This window comes from Orcinus orca, chromosome 6 (genome assembly GCF_937001465.1).
Source record: "Orcinus orca chromosome 6, mOrcOrc1.1, whole genome shotgun sequence".
Taxonomy (NCBI): domain Eukaryota; kingdom Metazoa; phylum Chordata; class Mammalia; order Artiodactyla; family Delphinidae; genus Orcinus; species Orcinus orca.
The window spans coordinates 52,875,743-52,897,515 of NC_064564.1; the positions used below are offsets into that span (position 1 = coordinate 52,875,743).

At 43.5% G+C, this 21,773-nt stretch overlaps 1 protein-coding gene across 1 annotated transcript in view; it reads left to right on the forward strand.

Moving 5' to 3' along the window:
- Nucleotides 1-21,773, forward strand: part of SAXO1 (stabilizer of axonemal microtubules 1) — a 92,538-nt gene that overhangs the window by 50,839 nt on the left and 19,926 nt on the right. The window contains exon 2 of the mRNA XM_012535324.2: nucleotides 10,594-10,773. Coding sequence (XP_012390778.2) covers nucleotides 10,594-10,773 — 180 coding nt within the window. The remainder of the gene's footprint in view (nucleotides 1-10,593; nucleotides 10,774-21,773) is intronic.

The window sequence follows — 21,773 nt, forward strand, 5'->3', positions numbered from 1 at the left end:
GCCTCTTAGGGATTTGTTTTAATATTTCTTTAATTAAAAAAATTTAAATCTGCAAAAATGAGAATAGTGATGAACCCCCGTCAATAATTATCTTCCAGCATCAATAATTATCAAGATTTTGTCACATTTGGTTCATCCATCAATTCCAGGCGTCATGTCATTTCACCCCTACCTACTTCATCGTGCTTCTCTAAACGTGTGGACGCTATATTACGTAACCACGATGCCACGATCACATCTACAGAGGACTTTTAGAAACTTGTTCTTGCTCTTTTTCCTCTCCAACATTTGATTATGAAAAATTTTGAGCAGACTTCCCTGGTGGTGCAGTGGTTAGGAGTCCGCCTGCCAATGCAGGGGACACGGGTTCAAGCCCTGGTCCGGGAAGATCTCACATGCCGCCGAGCAAGTAAGCCCGTGCACCACAACTACTGAGCCTGCACTCTAGAGCCTGGGAGCCACTACTACTGAGCCTGTGCACCACAACTACTGAGCCTGCACTCTAGAGCCTGGGAGCCACTACTACTGAGCCTGTGCGCCACAACTACTGAAGCCCGTGTGCCTAGAGCCCATGCTCCTCAACAAGAGAAGCCACTGCAGTGAGAAGCCTGTGCGCTGCAAAGAAGAGTAGCCCCCGCTCACCGCAACTAGAGAAAGCCCACGTGCAGCAAAGAAGACCCAATATAGCCAAAAAATAAATAAATAAATATTTTTTGAGCATATGACAAAGTTGAGAATTTGAAAGTGCACGGCTGTACATCCACTGCCTAGATGCTATCATCCACATCGACACACCTCTCCATCTAGTCCTCTCATTATCCCTCCATGCGTCAGTCCATCTCGTTTATGTATTTCAAAGTAAATCACATACATCAGTAAACTTCTCCCCTAAATAGTTCAACATTCATGTCATTAACAGTTTAATATTGGTTTCCTTTTTCTTTTGAGATAAATTTACAATGACATGCACAGATCTTGAGGTGTTGGCTGAATTTGACAAATTCATGTGCCTGTGTAACTCCAATCCCTATCAAGACGTAGAACCATACCTGCGCCCCAGAAAGTTCCTGCATACTCCTTCCCAATCATTCTCTTATCTCTCTCTCCTTGTGGTAACCACTGAGCTGATTTTTTTCTACTATAGGTTAGTTCCTACTGTTCCAGAATTTCATATAAATGGAATCGTCAAGTATGCACTCTTGATATTGTTCACTCAACAGAAGTGTTCGTGGGATTCATCCATGCTGTTATGTGTCTGCAGCTTTGTGGCTGCCAGTAGTTTGCTTCTTTTTATTGCTGAGTAGTATCCCATTGAATGATGATACCACGATGTATCTGTCCTCCCATTGATGGATGCCTGGGCTGTTTCTATTCTTTGGTTCTATGAATTAGCTTCTTTGGATATTCCTGCCCAACTCCTTTTTGTGAACGTATGGCTTTTATTTCTTTGGATAAAGTCCTAGGAATTGAATTGCTGGGCTGAGAGGTAGGCCAGCATGTAGAAACTGCCGTAGCTTTTGCCAAATTGGTTTGGACCTTTTTACATCCCTACCAACAGTGAATGACAGTGCTGGTACTCTATTTAGCCAACAGTAGGTTTTGTTAGTCTTTTTAATTTTAGCTGTTCTGGTATGTGTGTAGTGGTATCTCATTGTGGTTTAAACTTGTCTTTCCCTGATGACTTGTGATGTTAAACACTTTGGTATATGTTTATTGTCCAATTTGTATACCTTTTTGTGTCTGTTCAGATTTTTGCTTGTGATTTTTGTGTCTTTATTATTGAGTTATAGATGATTTTATATATCCTGGATAACAGTCCTTTGCTAGATACCTGTTTTGCAAATATTATTTCCAAATGTGTGGCTTGCTTATGTTCTTAAATATATCTTTGATGAGCAGAAGCTTTTGACTTTGTCTAACTTAACCAGTTCCTTCTTTTATGCTTATTACTTTCTGGGACCTAAGAAGTCTTTGCCTTCTACTCTTACAAAGGTATTCGCCTGTGTTTTCCCCTAAAAACTTTATAATACTAGCTTGCACATTAAGGTTTGTTGTGATCCAGCTCCAATGATGTACGTGTGTGATTTGCGATTGGGTCAAGGATTTGTTTTTTTAAAACCAATTTCTAAGCTGTGTTTACCTAGGAAGCGCCGTGCCGCAAGGGTCAACACATAGGAGTCTAGCCGCTGGGTTTGCTTTTTAAGCAGTTTGTAGGTGTGCTGCTGGCTCAGGCCACAGTGGGCACGACTTAGCCGCATATGGTACTTGCCCCTGTTCTTCTTGCCTGTGTTCAGCAATCGAGTATTGAATGCCCACCACGTGCCAGGCACGAAGGCAGGGGTACCCGAGACCCGCCTGCCAGGACGTCAGACTGAGCAGGTGGCTGCCAGCATGTGGTGTGAGAATGGGGGGATGAGCAGAGTGACCGCCATCTGATGAAGGGTCTGGGAAGTCCTCCTGGCAGGAGGGATTTTTGAGCTGAAGTCTGAAGGAGGTGAAGGGGGTCAGGTGGGACTAGGGGTCTGGGTAGACTGTTGTCAGGGCTGGTGGGGAGGAGACATGCCAAGTTGGAACAGCCCAGGTGGCACCTGCCTTCCCCCAGAGGGTTGGTTGTCTAAGAGGTGGAGAGAGAAGGCGCCTTGGTGACTGGCATGGTCCTTTCTGTGTGTCTCTCCAAGACTCAGTGGGGCCATTGCTAAAATGCCTGCCCTGTGTCTCCTCAGGATGCCTTGAGCAGTTGCACCTTCTTGAAGAGGTTTCCTCAATTCATCTATTTTATTTTCACCGAAGAAACTCTTCTTCCTTTTGACTGCTAAGACGAAAGGGACAGGGAGAGCCCCTGGGGTGCTCTTCTGTGGCTCTGAACATACTCTCTGCTGCTCTCTCCAGGCTCTTGGCTTTTCAAAGGACCATTGGCTCTCACTGACTGCCCTCCTGCCCACTCAGCCTGCTGGCTGCACACCCCACCAGAGCTCCTCTCATTGGTGCCTGCCATCCCATGAGGCCCTCTGCCTCACAGTCTGCTGAACCAGGGTATCTTCCCTCAGAGCTTCTGAGCATTGCCGCACAAGGTCCTAGTTGGGCCCCTCTCCCTTGGCATCACTACTCCTTGGAAGCAAGTCTGCACTCTTTTCCAGCTGCCCTTTCAACACACTCCCTATGGAGTGCCCTGTGCATGCCTTGCACCTCTTCATTTCATCCGCTTTCTTCCTCTCGATGCCTTTGTGTCCTGCGTCAAGGCCACCAGACTGGTACTGCTCAGGTTCCCATCTCTCCTCTCAAATTGTCTCTTGAATCCCACCCGCCTTCCCGCCTTCATCATATCTCCTTTGTAGTCCAGGCTGTGACTCCAGCCATTGTTTTTGCTCATCAAAGAATCCCTGTCGGGGCTTCCCTGGTGGCGCAGTGGTTGAGAGTCCGCCTGCCGATGCAGGGGACACGGGTTCATGCCCCGGTCTGGGAAGATCCCACATGCCGTGGAGAGGCTGGGCCCACGAGCCATGGCCGCTGGGCCTGCGCGTCTGGAGCCTGTGCTCTGCAACGGGAGAGGCCACAACATTGAGAGGCCCGCAAAAAAAAAAAAGAAAAAAGAAAAAAAAAGAATCCCTGTCTGCTACTCTGTTCCTCTACCTACAAAGATGATCTGATTTCACTTCTTTTACCCAATACCGCATGATGATAATCACATAGTTAGCAATTCTTGTGTGTGTCCCGGGTAATTTCTTGAACTCCTGTTGGACTTTTCTTGATGGTTTTGTCGCCAGATTTTTCAGCGTGGTCTCCCTCCCCTCCTCCACTTCCTCAGCAGCATCCGTTCCTTGGATGCAGCACAGCCACTCTGCTAAAGCTGCTTTCTAGTCACCATATGAGATTTTTCTGAGGCATTTAACTGTTGAACACTTAAAATCTTCTATTTGATCTGTCACCGAATTTTCTCCTTTTTGTCAGTTTTTTCCTCCTGAGACTTCTTTATCCTGCTTCCTAAATGTGGTGTTCTTCAAGATTTTGGCCTTGTTTTTATTCCTTTTTTCTCATCTTGGCAACTTTACATTCTTATGGCTTTGTTGTTTCTAGATGTCTTCCAAACGTGCGATTCCTGTAAGTCACCATTTAGGACATTTCCACCAGAATGCCTTCCCTCCCTTTCCCTGCATTCATATATTTATCACCCATCCTCACTTCCCTAAACCAGCACCCTTGACAGGCATGGCTAATCAATGAAGACGGTCATCCTCACTAGACTTGGCTGTGACCTAGGAAGTTTTCAGTGTGGCTCGCAGGCAGCCTCTGCTAGTTGGTACATCAGTTGCATCTATCTGTCATATTTGTACCAGATGGCCCTGCTTTCTGTTACCCAGAATCTGGTCCCCTGAAGGACTAGTCACCACCAAGGTTCAGTTTGTAATCCCTGCCCAGAATCTGATCCCCTGAAGGATTAGTCACCACCAAGGGTCAGTTTATAATCCCTGCCCAATTTCCTAGCACCGTGGGCAGGACATAAGCTGGAGTTATTCAGAGTTCTCACAATGCAACATTTCTTTAAAGATCTAGGCAGAAGATGTAGGTAGGGGGAACGTGAGTCGTCTTAAGATTGGTATGAAATATATCTGTGTATGTTCAACAGTGGTCTTATTTTGCAGTTCATAAAAGCATTCTCACTTATCCCTTTGCCTCTGGGTATATTCTAAATAGGAGAGAACCAAGTTTAGTAAACATTTTAAAAGTTTAAGCATTTTAGTAAACATTTTAAAAGTATAAGCCACTGCAGGTAGATACACATGCACGTTGGGAAAAACAATGGCTTTGTCCATCCTCAGAGGCTAATTGGGTTGGCTTTGTGAGCTGTTCAGGGAGAAGACCATTCCAGGGATGTAGGTCCTCCTCTGAGAGGATGCTGCCTCTAGGGTCTCAGAGTTCTTCTTACTCCAGACACCCTGAAATCGTTCTAAACCGTCGTCATAGAATGATGACTTTTTGACTTGAGGTTTGGTGACGGTTGGCACCTTCGCCTCTTCTAGACCAAGAATGCATTTTCCGCTCTAAGTGTTTTCCTCCGTCGCATGGCTGCTGTGACAGGTCACAGTCTCCCAACTACCGGACAAAAGGAAAACTGGGCTGCAAATCCTTTAAGAGTCTGCACTTGGAGTTTTAAGTCAGGCTGTAAATGGAAGTCAGTTATGTGGGAGGTGGTGTGGGACCCGGGGTGGACGCTGCCGCTGACCAGCTGTGTGACCTTGGCTGGAAGCCTGGCGTCCCTCCATCCCAGTGCCCTCACCTGCCTGTTGAAACTGAAGGGTTGGCTGATCTTGAGGGTCCTTTGAGACCCAGCGTTCCATGTTCTTTGTTTGCCTGGTTGTTACTGTTATGACTTTATCTAATGAGACTTTCTTGTTTAGACAGTAAAGAAAGTTCTGTGGAACGATCAGTGTTTTAAAAAGCACTTGGAATTGCATCTATTTGTTGGTTTATATTAGAATGGTTTTGGGGTCCTCGGGAAAGAGGGACACATCCTGTCCTGGAAGGCTGAGTGTAGCTAGGGGGACGGGGGATGGGTAGGTCTAAGAACTGCCTATTAATTGACTGCCCTTAGGTTTATCAGAGCAGCCAGGAAACAGAGGTGTTTGGTACAGGCTGGCATCCCATTAAGCCACACAGTATATGGCTGTGATTAAGAGCACAGGCTTTGGAACCAGGCAGAAAGCCTGGGGTTCTAAGTCCTGACTTCATTACCATCTGGCTCTGTCACCTTCAATGAGATCACATCTCTTCAACCTCAGTCTTCATGTTTGTAAAATGAGGAAAATAAGAGTGCTTCCATCGTAGCGTTGCTGTAAGGATTAGATGGGATGAGATACAGAACTCCTAGCCCATGTGGTGTACAGTAATTGCTCAATAAGCATAGCCTCTTAATCAGAGTGCTTGCCTTAGACTGGGCTACGCATTTTTCCTCTGGTATCTGAGGAGAAGGTCACACAATCATACTAAATGGTAGAAGTTGTTAGCCACAAATTACAGAGGAGGAAATCGAAGTTCAGAAGAGTTAAGTAATGTTCTCCACGTTACACAAGCAGTCAGTGACAGAGCTAGGATTGGAAACCGCATCTTCCTGCCTCCAGAGTCTCCTTCTGCCATGCCCTCTGCCTCCTGGAATGGAGAGCCCTCCTCACTGCCCACAGCAGGCTGGGCTCAGCAGGGGATTCTAAAAGACCATGAGAGAGGCAAGACGAGTCACCCATATCCACCAAAAGCTGTTCTGCTTACAAACAGGTTGGGTTCTAAAGAACTACTGGAAGTTCATTTGTTTGAAAAGTTCAGAGTGACATTCTAGTAGCTACTGTTCATGCTGCCTCTTGGTGGCAGGAAGAATTACCATGCTTTCCCCCGATGAACGGCTTTGTTTGCAACCATGAAAATTCTTAACCTGAAAATTGATAAGTAGAGGACCATGCAAGGCAGAGCAGAGCAGTAAAGGGTCCTGAAAGAGGTAGGGACACTACACCATGCACAATCAGAGGAGAGAGAGTCACGGCCAGTAACAGGGTACAGTGGGATCATCAGTAGCTTCCTGTGGTGGTGGTGATGGCGGTGACGGTGGTGGTGGAAGTAGCATTCAAGATGGGCCTCGAAGGAAGGGAAACATGTTGGAAAAGTGGAGGTGGCAGGAAAGAGAGCAGCTACAGGGTGCATTCCAGGTGCATAACACTGAAGCTGAGCTCTGTGGAGTGAGGAGATAATGAAAAAATCCTCCAACTAATTTTTCATGTCTTTTAATGCCTTTGATTGTGTTACATGAAGGCAGGTCAGAGAGTCCAAGAGGCAGATACCCTATTTGTCAACAAAAATACTTCTAAGCATCTTTGTCTTTCCTCCATCTGTAGGGGAGCTTCCAGCACCAGGGTGCTTGCAGTTCTTCTGTCTGTACCTGCACTTCCCAGTGGGGAATCCACCGCCACATATGGCTTGAAACGTGGTCCTCCTGACGTGTGCTGTCAATGTGAGACACACACTGGATTTTGAAGACATAGTAAGAAAGGAAAATATCTCAATTTTGGGTATTGATTACATGTTGAAATGGTATTTTGGATAGATTGGATTAAAAGTAAAATATTAAAATTAAGTTCACCTGCTTTTGACCTTTTTAATGTGGCTACTAGAAAATTTAAAATGACATGTGTGAGGCTTCCCTGGTGGCGTAGTGGTTGAAAGACCGCCTGCCGATGCAGGGGACACGGGTTCGTGCCCCGGTCCGGGAAGATCCCACATGCCGCAGAGGTGCTGGGCCCGTGAGCCATGGCCGCTGAGCCTGCGCGTCCAGAGCCTGTGCTCCGCAACGGGAGAGGCCACAACAGTGAGAGGCCCGCGTACCGCAAAAAAAAAAACCCAAAAAACAAAAAACAACAAAATGACACATGTGGTTCTCATTCGTGGCTTGCCTTCTGTTTCTATTGGATGGTGCTATTCTGGAGGGACTTGTTCTATACTTAAAGTTCTGTCATCCATTCTGGGGTCATCTGAGTCCTAGATGGCTTTGAGCTGGGTGCACCTCAGGAAACATACTTGCTCATTCAGATGTGATGGAGACCTAGTTTCTCTCTATGGCTAGGTTACATACATGGTTCTCTGAGCTTCAGAGACTTCATCTGTGTAGTGCGGACGTTAGATCAGATATTTTCCATGGCCCCTTTCAATTAAAAAAATTCTATGTTTCTAGCTTGGTGTCAGCTATTAACTTTTTCTGGGTTCCATTGAAAGGTCTCTACTGCTCCCTTTACCAAATGTCAGAAAAAGTCTGGATTATTTCCTCTTACTTGTGGTCCTTTAGTAATTCTTGGAGTGGAAAGACTTCAGAGTTCTGATAGATTAAGGAAACGTTCTTACTCTCCTTCTCTTCTCTGTCTGTTGGCCCATCTTGGCTTGTTTCAGTGTGCTCCTGAACAAGGTGGCCCACCAGCTCCTTTAAAATGGTAGAAGCATCAGAGAGCTGGGAGGAGAGGTCTCTCCTTTCTTTGGTTCATGACTGTTAAGACTGCTTTTGAATACCCCATGCACGGTGATCCCATAAAGTTTATTTAGACACTGTCTAGGTCCATAAAAACTGAGAATCTGATCTGTATTTTCCCTTTTGGCTCTACTAATGTTAGAACAAATCAGTCATGTCTTTGTAAATATCTTTTCTTTCAGCAGTTCATCCTCTTATACACTGTCCATCTGCTATTAAATAAAATATACCAGGTATGGGGCTAGTTTCCAGAACACAGAAGTAGAAGACTTGGTCTTTATCCTTGAGGAGCTCCTGGATAAAGGGGTTCCACCTTTAAACTTCACCAACAAGGTGAATACATGGTGCTTTCTGTCTTGAGAGGGACATTCAAGCTGGGGTGGGCACAGGTGAGGAAAGAGGGTGGCACCATGAGCACACTAGGCGATGAAAAGTTGACTTTCGGTTGAGAGTTTTTGATGTTCCAGAGTGAGACAAGGTCTTAGTTAACTACCAACACATCAAATGAATAAAATCTGCCCTATAAATATATATATATATGTTACATTTTTTAAAAGTAACAATATAGAAAGGGGGTTATATAAAAGCAAAGTTTTACTGGTTTAAAAAAGGGCACTAGAGGGCTTCCCTGGTGGCGCAGTGGTTGAGAGTCCGCCTGCCGATGCAGGGGACGCGGGTTCGTGCCCCGGTCCGGGAAGATCCCACGTGCCGTGGAGCGGCTGGGCCCGTGAGCCATGGCCACTGAGCCTGCACGTCCGGAGCCTGTGCTCCACAACGGGAGAGGCCACAACAGTGAGAGGCCCGTGTACCGCAAAAAAAAAAAAAGAAGGGCACTAGAGAGGGAAAATACTGTTAGGCCTGTGGAGTCCACTTTATTACAAGTGCCTGAATCTAAGTTACCCTTAATAAAGTCTTGATTTCTCTCTCAGAGTCTGGGTGAATAAAATATATCTGCAGAGGTATTTTTGAGTAACCAGCACTTCTTGGCTTTTAATTTGAGGTTTGTAGGAATCCTAATCTGATACACAAATCTACACGTGAAATGAAAATAGGGATAAACTTGTTCATATGCAGCTCTACCCGTACGAACCATGCAGGTGTTGACCATTTTCCCTGGTGGGGGCAGGTGACAGGGCAGTGGTTGGAGGTTGAAGAGAGGCACACAGTAATAACAGTGGTGGCAGCAATATTCATGTAGAGGGTTGAACTTATTAACAACGGGAGCAGCACGCTAACTGTTGCCTAGAAACCAGCTTTTGATTGGAGCAGTGATGAGTTCTCTGTATGTCTGTTTCTCTTTTCTCTGATGTGCTGCCCCAGAATACTGTGTATCTTAGTTTCTGTAATCAGAATCAGTTTAGTGTAAAAAGTTTTTTAAAATTCTGTGCCATTTCTGGATGTAACTAAGTTGGCGATCACTAACATGGAGTTTTGTGGATGTGCTGGTGTCTGATGATTAGAGGTACCCTAGCTGGTTTGCAAGGATTGTATGTGGGCATTTAAATAATTGATACACTACTTTGTTTTGGACAGCTCAAATAGCTGCCCTTTATTCACCTGCAAGTAGAATAATAAGGTCATTTATTACCATGCATGTAAAATGGAAAAACTCACTATAAATTATAACTTCAAATTATTATCTATCATCTCCCTGCATAATGAGGCATAAAGTTTATTTAATCATTCCTTCATATGTTCAGTATTCGTTTAATAAATGTTTATTGAATGCCTACTCTGTGCCAGGCAGGATATGAGAGGTACTAGGGATGTAGCAGTGAACAAGATAGAAAAAGGTTCTGAGCTTGACAGATGAGACAGATAATAAACTCAGCAACAAATGTGCCAATTACAGATAAGAGTAAGCGATGGGAAAGGCATCCACGTGATGAGAGAAACTCTGTTTGAGAGGTGAGGGCGTGGAGGGGTGTATTTTAGGTAAAGATGATCAGCGGAAGCCTAAGTGAAGTGAGACCTGAAAGAATAAAGGAGCCAGGCTTTCAATGTAAAAATGGTTTCACATAGTCAGTGGTGTTTAGTAGACTCAGAACTGAGGTGGTTCTGCTATGTATGATGCCACTTGTGTGCGAGGGTGATATTCTGAATTGACCCAGGAACTAATGAGGAAAGACAGTAGCCTGGCCCTAGAGCACAGCCTTGGAGCCCCCATTAGGGCAGGTGTTAAGCCCTTAATTGCTGGGTGATTGGGAGGGCGGGTTTCAGGGGAGGGACTAGGTTGGCACTCAGATGCCTTGGGGGCCACAACCGTTCACCTATTATGGTATGGAAGTATTTCAGTATTTAAACAAGCAGCATGGCACGTGTGATGGCTGGTCATCAGCCGTGCTTGTGCATAATTTTATGGTTCAAGGTATTTTGACCATTAACCAATGGCAGTTACAGATCATTTAAGAAATTATGGCCACCTCACATAGTTCAGTAGAGAAAAGGAAGGGTTAAAGTGCTGTTTTCAATGCCGGCAGTCATGATTTTATACTCTGGGTCAGATTTTGAGGAGGTAGCAAACTGAATGTATTCTTCCCAAGAAGGTAACTAACCTAACATTCCTGTTTTCTTTTTTCTTTTTTTTAAATTAGGCGGCATCACTGTCCACACCTCCCTACCAAGATATATGATAAAACAGAGAAACCATGTCTTTTCTCCGAATATACCAAGAACTACCCTCTCTATCGCTCTTACCTGCCCAGAGAGTCCTTCAAGCCCAAGCTGGAGTACCAGAAAGCGTCCGCGCCAATGGAAGGCCTGACCACATTTAGGTGAGGGCAATAGTGTGAACGTATAAACGCACACCACTACTGGAGTAACGTACAGCATTAACCTAACGTTCAAATTGCATTGACGTGCACTATCAATACATGCTATTACTGCTTGAATGTTAATTTACTGTATCTCTGAAAGAAAACCCTGCATTTATTAGCCTGTTTAGTTTTCCCTAGTCCCCTCTTAAAGAGAAAGGATTCTTACTTGGGGCGGGGGAAGGGGGAGCCGTGGGGTGGGAATTGTAAATTGATCTACATCAAAAGGGTGGGAGGTTAAGTTAACTATGAAAGGAAAATAATAACTAGAAAGAGGGTGGCTACTGCAGAAAAAGGAGCTTTGGGCTTCTGCACAGAAGCTCTAGGTCAGCTTGGGTGGTGGTAGTGATGTCGGTCGTGGTGAAAGAGAACTTGAGCTTTTTTGAAATTATGCTATAGAGTTTGAGTTGGGGTCCCCTTGAACATTCTTCAGGAATATGAACAAAGAATATTTCCTTTTACATTACCCTTGACTTAGCAACTCTGGCTCTTGAGCTCCAGCTCTGTGAGGAGACTGAACCCCGTGGCTCAGCGTGTCAGGCCTGCAGAGGTATCTGTACTGAGGGGGTGGGCACACATGATCAGTCTCAGGGTTGTTCCACATGCTGCAGGGCTCTAACAGAATCTGCTGTTGACAGCTCAGTTAGTGATCTCCAGGTGATGACCTGTGACTGGTGACCCAGAGGAGTAGAAACGTCTTTGAGTCAGTTGGGCAGTGTTCCAGGTTGTAGAACTCAGTCCCCACATGAGACCTGAGAGCTGGGCGCCTTCTCTGCCTCCCAAGTTCCTCATCCCTACAGGGCAGGATTGCTGTGTGGTGGAGGTGAAATTGTTCTACCATGATGCCCGCACGTTACAGGTTTGCAAGACCTGGTAAAATTTCTTCCTGTTGCTTCCCCCTTTGCCTCGCAATTTTGTGCTTTTCTGTAAAGGTCCCAGGTGACCCTGGCTGAGCAGAACACCAGTTCATTCAGTTTCCCCCAGGACGGGCCTGGAAATGTCCTCTGTTTAGAATGTGGGTTGGAGGCATGAAGTATTCCTCCTAAAAGCTGCTGTCTTCTAGATCCAAAGGAAGAAGTCCATGTCTGGGTTATCAGAAAAGACCCACAATGTGGGGAATGAAGCCCAGGGATTTCTCGGCTTTGTGGGAACCCCTGGACAGGGGCCGCTTGAGAATGAGAGGGACTCGAGGGTCTTATCTGACTCTTGACTTGAATCAGGTCACCTTTATGCTGAGTAGTTACATTAAATGATTTGAGGTCAGCACAAGGTTTCTGGGTCCTGATTCATGAAAAAAAATGTAATCTATGCAACCTGTTTTTCAACCTGTGACTTACTAAACAATATAAACCTTAAAGTTTGGGCTTCATTTTCCCAGGAAAACGGCGTTCTTTGTTTCTATGAGTCTAAAGACCACAACAAGAGAAGTGGATCATTCTGGAGCATTGCTTTTCGTTTTAAGAAACCACAGTCAGTGCTCATGAAAGGAACTAGGCTTATGTATAAGAGACATGTAATTGGTAGGAAAGGATAAGAGCAGTGTTGAGGAATGGATTACAAACATCACGTTCAGTTTCTAGATGCTGGTCTTCACTTCTCTTTGTACCCAATTTGCAGGAAGTCAAGAGTGCCTTGTGGAATACAGAGTACAGGCCAGTTTCAGATATTGTCCTGGAAATATTTGGATACTTGGAGTGTTGGATGTTGAGGAGTGCTTTCTTTTTGTTGCCCACAAGCTCAGGAGAATGAGAACAAATCCTTTCTCTGGAGCAGGCGTCCTGTCCCATCCCCTAGCTCTGAGGCCTCCAGTGGAGCCCCACATGCCCTCCCTCTTCCCGATGGTGCTTTGCAAAACAAAAACTTGCCCTTTGACCTGTCCTAAATTATCCTTGCCTTGTGTCACTTACAACAATAAACATTTCACCCAGAAAGTCTCTCTGTCCCTGCCAAGGCCAGAATAACAAAATCATTCATGTTAAGATACGGCCGAAGTGGAAGAATGAAGATACTGAAAGAATTTCCAAAACAACTTATTAATGATTGTAAGAGCCTTAAAAAGAAAAGTGGCAGGATCATGGTTACCCATGGGAAGAAAAAAGAACAGAAGTGCTTCTCTCCTCTCCTTTATTTCCTTCCCCAGAAAGAGGACTAAGGGACGGATGAGCAGAAGGCATCTCTTCTCTCCCCCGTCCCTCAATCTCATCATTTCTCAGCCCTGTGCCTACCCTGCTGGGCACATTTTCATAGACTGAAAAAAAAAAAAACCTATGCCCCTGTCAGGATGCCTTCTTTTTTTTTTTTGAGCTTTGGTGGGCTTTTATTGACATAAATTAACAAAAATCGAGATTGTACTAACCATCTTTTCTGAACTTTATAAACTCAGCAGAGACTCTGGCCCGTATCTGAATACATACAGTAAAAGTGTTCCCCATTGGGCAATGTAGAGTTGTTGTCATCTAGGTTCTCTGCCAGAGGATGCTGGGGAAAGGATGGGCCAGCCCTGTGTCTGCACACCTCTGTGTCTGTGTGGATCGTCATCCTTCTGCCCTTAGAACTCTGATTATTAGAATGTCCGACCCACTTACCTCTCTAAAGGCTGACCTGGCTTAGTTTCTGAGATTGGGGCTGCCACCTGCTGCATGAAAAAGTCATGTGGCCCGTGGCTTGGCTAGGTTTGGCGATTAAGCTCAGACACAAAAAACACCTGGTTTCTGGAAAGGTTATCATCCCAGCATGAGGCATGATTACAGCTGCACACAGCTCTTACTGACTGTAAATCTTGGGCATTTACAGCAGGTACCATGAGGTGAATGCTTGTGCTTTTCAGCCCTTCTTAACGTTGAACTGTTTCTTGCCGCCCTGAGTAATTCTCTCACAGAGGATCTGCCTTTAGTTCGGGTAGACCTGAGATCAGTTTATGAATAAGAGGTTTGTACTTCAAACCTCATTTCCCCTTAGGCACGTCACCATGTAAAACAGTTGGGCCCCATTAGGGGACATTATTTTGTTAGCTAAGTGAGATCCCTAAAGATGGGCAAAGTGACAGCCTCAGAAAAAAGAGGTGAGTCTTCAAGATGGTGTTAGACCTTTATTCTTAAAGGGAGAGGGGCCGAGGGTAGGGTGAAATGGAGGTGCAGAGGGGGAGGATGGAATCGGGTTCACCCCTGATGGGTTTGGCTGCAGGGAAGAGGGCAGGAAGTTGGTGGCACAGATTCCTTCATGTATTGACAAGACTCCTTGGTAAATCGGAGTGTAAGGGGGAAGAGCTAAAAGTGAAAGGGCTTTTAGAAAAGCCAGGAAAGAAGCAAGATGGTAGTAGGCTTGAGTCTTTTCCTACCTATTGAATATTACACATTTCCTGTTCAAATACATATTTCTCTACTCACAGCTATCCCAGTGCAGGTATACTTCCTCACCTCTATAGATTGGACCTGAGAATTAAGACATGCAGTAAAAGGTCTCGGCGCTAGACTTGCTTGGGTAGTTTAAGAGCCTTTGATGTGCATCTTTGATTAATTTGGGGGACATTTTGGCCGTTCTTTCTTTAAGTATTTTTTCTGTACCCAAGGCTCTGTTCATTTCTTTCCCCCAATCTTTTTCTCTCTCTATCCTTCATATTGGAGAGCTTCTATTCAACCATTTTCAAGTTCACCAAGCCTTTCTTTCTTCCTCTATTTCCATTCTGCTATTAAGCCCATCCAGTGAGTGTTTTATTTTAGATGTTGTGTTTTTCAGTTTTAGAATTTACGTGTGGTTCTTTTCATATACAATTTCTCTTTCTGTTCTGTGACTCCCTGCCTTTTAATTCATTGTGACCTTATTTTCCATTTTGCAACAAAGCATAGTGAAAATAGCAGCTGTCTAATCCTTGCCTGCTACTTGCAACATCTGGGTCAGCTTGGGGCTGGTCTTCATGATTATCTTTTTTTTCCCTTGAGAATGCGTCACATTTTCTCTGTGTATGTCAAGAAATTTGGATTGATCCTGTACATTGCTCTTGTTTTTGGATTGTGTTTTTTTATTTTTTTAACATCTTTATTGGAGTATAATTGCTTTACAATGTTGTGTTAGTTGCTCCTGTATAACAGAGTGAATCAGCTGTATGTATACATATATCCCCATATCCCCTCCCTCTTGCGCCTCCCACCCTCCCTCATTATCCCACCCCTCTAGGTGGTCACAAAGCACCGAGCTGATATCCCTGTGCTATGCGGCTGCTTCACACTAGCTATCTATTCGACATTTAGTAGTACATATATGTCCATGCCACTCTTTCACTTTGTCCCAGCTTACCCTTCCCCCTCCCCATGCCCTTAAGTCCATTCTCTACATCTGTGTCTTTATTCCTTTCCTGCCCCTCGGTTCATTAGAACCATGTTTTTTTTTAGATATGTATGTATGTTTTTTAGATATGTATGTATGTTAGATAGATATGTATGTTAGCATATGGTGTTTGTTTTTCTCTTTCTGACTTACTTCACTCTGTATGACTGACTCTAGGTCCATCCACCTCACTACAAATAACTCAGTTTCATTTCTTTTTATGGCTGACTAATATTCCATTGTATATTTGTGTCACCTCTTCTTTATCCATTCATCTATTAATGGACACTTAGGTTGCTTCCATGTCCTGGCTACTGTAAATAGTGCTGCGATAAACATTGTGGTATGTGTCTCTTTCTGAATTATGATTTTTTCTGGATGTATGCCCAGTAGTGGGATTGCTGGGTCATATGGTAGTTTTTTAAGGAACCTCCATACAGTTCTCCATACTGACTGTATCAATTTATATTTCCACCAACAGTGCAAGAGGGTTCCCTTTTCTCCACACCCTCTCCAGCATTTGTTGTTTGTAGAGTTCTTGATGATGGCCATTCTGACCGGTGTGAGGTGATACATCATTGTGCTTTTGGTTTGCATTTCTCTAATGATTAGTGATGTTGAGCATCCTTTCATGTGTTTGTTGGCAATCTCTATGTCTTCTTCGGAGAAATGTCTATTTAGGTCTTCTCCCATTTTTGGAATGGGTTGTTTGTTTTTTTGTTATTGAGCTGCATGAGCTGCTTGTGTATTTTGGAGATTAATCCTTTGTCAGTTGCTTCATTTGCAAACATTTCTCCCATTCTGAGGGTTGTCTTTTCATCTTGTTTATGGTTTCCTTTGCTGTGCAAAAGCTTTTAAGTTTCATTAGATCCCATTTGTTTATTTTTGCTTCTATTTCCATTTCTGTAGGAGATGGGTCAAAAAGGATCTTGCTGTGATTTATGTCACAGAGTGTTCTGCCTATGTTTTCCTCTAAGAGTTTGATAGTGTCTGGCCTTACATTTAGGTCTTTATTCCATTTTGAGTTTATTTTTGTGTATGGTGTTAGGAATTGTTCTAATTTCATTCTTTTACATGTAGCTGTCCAGTTTTCCCAGCACCACTTATTGAAGAGACTGTCTTTTCTCCATTGTATATTCCTGCCTCCTTTATCAAAGATAAGGTGACCATATGTGCATGGGTTTATCTCTGGGCTTTCTATCCTGTTCCATTGGTCTATATTTCTGTTTTTTGTGCCAGTACCATACTGTTCCGATGACTGTAACTTTGTAGTATAGTCTGAAGCCAGGGAGCCTGATTCCTCCAGCTCCGTTTCTCTTTCTCAAGATTGCTTTGGCTATTCAGGGTCTTTTGTGTTTCCATAAAAATTGTGAAATTTTTTGTTCTAGTTCTGTGAAAAATGCCATTTGTAGTTTGATAGGGATTACATTGAATCTGACAATTACTTTGAGTAGTAGAGTCAATTTCACAATGTTGATCCTTCCAATCCAAGAACATGGTATATCTCTCCATCTGTTTGTATTGTCTTTAATTTCTTTCATCAGGGTCTTATAGTTTTCTGCATACAGGTCTTTCATCTCCTTAGGTAGGTTTATTCCTAGGTATTTTATTCTTTTTGTTGCAGTGGTAAATGGGAGTGTTTCCTTAATTTCACATTAAGATTTTTCGTCATTAGTGTGTAGGAATGGAAGAGATTTCTGTGCATTAATTTTGTATCCTGCTACTTTACCAGATTCCTTGATTAGCTCTAGTAGTTTTCTGGTAGCATCTTTAGGATTCTCTAGGTATAGTATCGTGTCATCTGCAAACAGTGACAGTTTTACTTCTTCTTTTCCAATTTGAATTTCTTTTATTTCTTTTTATTCTCTGATTGCTGTGGCTAAAACTTCCAAAACTATGTTGAATAGTAGTGGTGAGAGTGGGCAAGCTTGTCTTGTTCCTGATCTCAGAGGAAATGATTTCAGTTTTTCACTACTGAGAACGATGTTAGCTGTGGGTTTGTCATATATGGCCTTTATTTTGTTGAGGTAGGTTCCCTCTATTCTTACTTTTTGGAGAGTTTTTTTAATCATAAATGGTGTTGAATTTTGTCAAAAGCTTTCTCTGCATCTATTGAGATGATCATATGGTTTTTATCCTTCAATTTGTTAATATGGTGAATCACATTGATTGTGTATATTGAAGAATCCTTGCATTCCTGGGATAAACCCCTCTTGATCATGGTGTATGATCCTTTTAATGTGCTGTTGGATTCTGTTTGCTAGTATTTTGTTGAGGATTTTTGCATCTATGTTCATCAGTGATATTGGCCTGTAGTTTTCTTTCTTTGTGACATCTTTGTCTGGTTTTAGTATCAGGGTGATGGTGGCCTTGTAGAATGAGTTTGGGAGTGTTCCTCCCTCTGTTCTATTTTGGAAGAGTTTGAGAAGGATGGGTGTTAGCTCTTCTCTAAATGTTTGATAGAATTCCCCTGTAAAGTCATTTGGTCCTGGGCTTTTGTTTGTTGGAAGATTTTTAATCACTGTCTCAATTTCAGTGCTTGTGATTGCTCTGTTTATATTTTCTGTTTCTTCCTGGTTCAGTCTTGGAAGGTTTTGCTTTTCTAAGAATTTGTCCATTTCTTCCAGGTTGTCCATTTTATTGGCATATAGTTGCTTGTAGTTATCTCTCATGATCCTTTGTATTTGTGCAGTGTCCGTTGTTACTTCTCCTTTTTCATTTCTAATTCTATTGATTTGAGTCTTCTCTCTTCTTTTCCTCATGAGTCTGGCTAATGGTTTATCAATTTTGTTTATCTTCTCAAAGAACCAGATTTTAGTTTTATTGATCTTTGCTATCGTTTCCTTCATTTCTTTTTCATCTGTTTCTGATCTAATCTTTATGATTTCTTTCCTTCTGCTAACTTTGGGTGTTTTTTTTGTGTGCTTCTTTCTCTAATTGCTTTAGGTGTAAGGTTAGTTTGTTTATTTGAGATTTTTCTTGTTTATTTGAGATTTTCTTGTTTGAGGTAGGATTGTATTGCTGTAAACTTCCCTCTTAGAACTGCTTTTGCTGCATCCCACAGGTTTTGGGTCGTTGTGTTTTCATTGTCATTTGTTTCTAGGTATGTTTTGATTTCCTCTTTGATTTCTTCAGTGATCTCTTGGTTATTTAGTAGCATATTGTTTAGCCTCCATGTGTTTGTATTTTTTACAGTTTTTTCCTGTGACTGATATCTAATCTCATAGGTTGTGGTCAGAAAAGATACTTGATATGATTTCAATATTCTTAAATTTACTGAGGTTTTATTTGTGACCCAAGATATGATCTATCCTGGAGAATGTTCCATGAGCACTTGAGAAGAAAGTGTATTCTGTTGGTTTTAGATGGAATGTCCTATAAATATCAATGAAGTCCATCTTGTCTAATGTGTCATTTAAAGCTTGTGTTTCCTTATTTATTTTCATTTTGGATGATTTGTCCATTGGTGAAAGTGGGTTGTTAAAGTCCCCTACTATGATTGTGTTACTGTCGATTTCTCCTTTTATGGCTGTTAGCATTTGCCTATGTATTGAGGTGCTCCTATGTTGAGTGCATAAATATTTACAATTGTTATATCTTCTTCTTGGGTTGATCCCTTGATCATTATGTAGTGTCCTTCTTTGTCTCTTGTAATAGTCTTCGTTTTAAAGTCTATTTTGTCTGATATGAGAACTGCTACTCCATCTTTCTTTTGATTTCCGTTTGCATGGAATATCTTTTTCCAGCCCCTCATTTTCAGTCTGTATGTGTTCCTTGGTCTGAAGTGGGTCTCTTGTAGACAGCATATATATGGGTCTTGTTTTTGTATCTATTCAGTGAGCCTGTGTGTTTTCGTTGGAGCATTTAATCCATTTACATTTAAGGTAATTATCGATATGTATGTTCCTGTTACCATTTTCTTAATTGTTTTGCGTTTGTTTTTATAGCTCTTTTCCTTCTCTGTTTTTCTTGCCTAGAGAAGTTCCTTTAGCATTTGTTGTAAAGTTGGTTTGGTGATGCTGAATTCTCTTAACTTTTGCTTGTCTGTAAAGGTTTTAATTTCTCTGTCAAATCTGAATGAGATCCTTGCTGGGTAGAGTAATCTTGGTTGTAGGTTTTTCCCTTTCATCACATTAAGTATGTCCTGCCTCTCCCTCTGGCTTGCAGAGTGTCTGCTGAACGATCAGCTGTTAACCTTATGGGGATTCCCTTGTATGTTATTTGTTGCTTTTCCCTTGCTGCTTTTGGTATTTTTTCTTTCTATTTAATTTTTGATAGTTTTTTAATATATGTCTTGGCACGTTTCTCCTTGGATTTATCCTGTATGGGATTCTCTGCGCTTACTGGACTTGATTGACTATTTCCTTTCCCATGGTAGGCAAGTTTTCAAGTATAATCTCTTCAAATGTTTTCTCAGACCCTTTCTTTTTCTCCTCTTCTTCTGGGACCCCTATAATTTGAATGTTAGTGCATTTAATGTTGTCCCAGAGGTCTCTGAGATTGTCCTCAATTCTTTTCCTTCTTTTCTCTTTATTCTGCTCTGTGGCAGTTATTTCCACTGCTTTATCTTCCAGGTCACTTATCTGTTCTTCTGCCTCAGTTATTCTGCTATTGATTCCTTCTAGAGAATTTTTAATTTCATTTATTGTGTTGTGCATAATTGTTTGTTTGCTCTTTCGTTCTTCTAGGTCCTTGTTAAACATTTCTTGTAGTTTCTCCATTTCCAAGATTTGGACATCTTTACTCTCATTATTCTGAGTTTTTTTTCAGATACGCTGCCTATTTCCTCTTCATTTGTTTGGTCTGGTAGGTGTTTACCTTGCTCCTTCATCTGCTGCATATTTCTCTGTCTTCTCATTTTGTTTAACTTACTGTGTTTGGGGTCTCCTTTTCTCAGGCTGCAGTTCGTAATTCCTGTTGTTTTTGGTGACTGTCCCCCATGGGTGAGGTTGGTTCAGTGAATTGTGTAGGCTTCCTGGTGGGGGGCACTGGCACCTGTGTTCTGGTGAGTGGGGCTGGATCTTGTCTTTCTGGTGGGCAGGACCACATCCGGTGGTGTGTTTTGGGGTGTCTGTGAACTTAGTATGATTTTAGGCAGCCTCTGTGCTAATGGGTGGGGTTGTGTTCCTGTCTTGCTAGTTGTTTGGCATGGGGAGTCCAGCACTGGAGCTTGTTGACCGCTGGGTGGAGCTGGGTCTTAGTGTTGAGATGGAGATCTCTGGAAGAGCTCTCGCCGATTGATATTAGGTGGGGCCGTGAGGTCTCTGGTGGTCCAATGTCCTGGACTCTGCTCTCCCACGTTGGAGGCTCAGGCCTGACACCCGGCCGGAAAACAAAGACCCTGTCAGCCACATGGCTCAGAAGAAAAAGAAGAGAAAAAAGAAGAAAAAAGAAATTAAAAAAATATTTAAAAAATAAAAGTAAAAAAAATAGAAAGAAGAGAGTAACCAAACCAATAAACAAATCCACCAATGATAACAAGCACTAAAAACTAAACTAAGATAAATATAAAAATCAGAAAGAAATCAGTCGCAGACAGCAAACCCGAAGTCTACAGTTGCTCGCAAAGTCCACCGCCTCAATTTTGGGACAATTTGTTGTCTATTAAGTTATTCCACAGATGCAGCGTACATCAAGTTGATTGTGGAGCTTTAATCTGCTGCTCCTGAGGCTGCTGGGAGAAATTTCCCTTTCTCTTCTTTGTTTGCACAGCTCCTGGGATTCAGCTTTGGTTTTGGCCCCGCCTCTGCTTGTCGGTCGCCCTCAGGCATCTGTTCCCCGCCCAGACAGGAGGGAGTTAAAGCAGCAGCTGATTAGGGCTCTCTTGCTGTCTCAGGCTCGGGGGAGGGAGGGGTACAGAATGCAGGGTGAGGCTGTGGCAGCAGAGGCTGGCGTGACATTGCAGCAACCTGAGGCGCACTGTGTGTTCTCATGGGGAAGTTGTCCCTGGATCTCGGGACCCTGGCAGTGGCGTGCTGCACAGCAGCAGCAGCGTTAGCATTTCATGCCCGTCTCTGGGGTCTGAGCTGACAGCCGTGGCTCACGACCATCTCCGGAGCTCACTTAGGCAGTGCTCTGCCTTCTGTGGGCACACGGGGAAGGAATCCCCTCTCCTTGCGCACTTCAAAACAGGCAGGTCCAGACTTTTATCCAGACTCCCTCCCGGCTAGCTGTGGTGCACTAGCCCCCTTCAGACATGTCTTCATGCAGCCAACCCCAGTCCTCTCCCTGCGCTCCGACTGAAGCCCAAGCCTCAGCTCCTAGCCCCTGCCCGCCCCGGCGGGTCAGCAGACAAGCCTCTCGGGCTGGTGAGTGCCGGTCGGCCCCGATCCTCTGTGCGGGAATCTCCCCGCTTTGCCCTCCGCACCCCTGTTGCTGTGCTCTCCTCCGCGGCTCCGAAGCTTTCACCCCTCCGCCACCTGCAGTCTCCGCCCACGAAGGGCCTTCCTAGAGTGTGGAAACCTTTCCTCCTTCACAGCTCCCTCCCACTGGTGCAGGTCCCGTCCCTATTCTTTTGTCTGTTTATTCTTTTTTCTTTTGCCCTACCCAGGTACGTGGGGACTTTTTTGCCTTTTGGGAGGTCTGAGGTCCTCTGCCAGCGTTCAGTAGGTGTTCTGTAGGAGTTGTTTCACACGTAG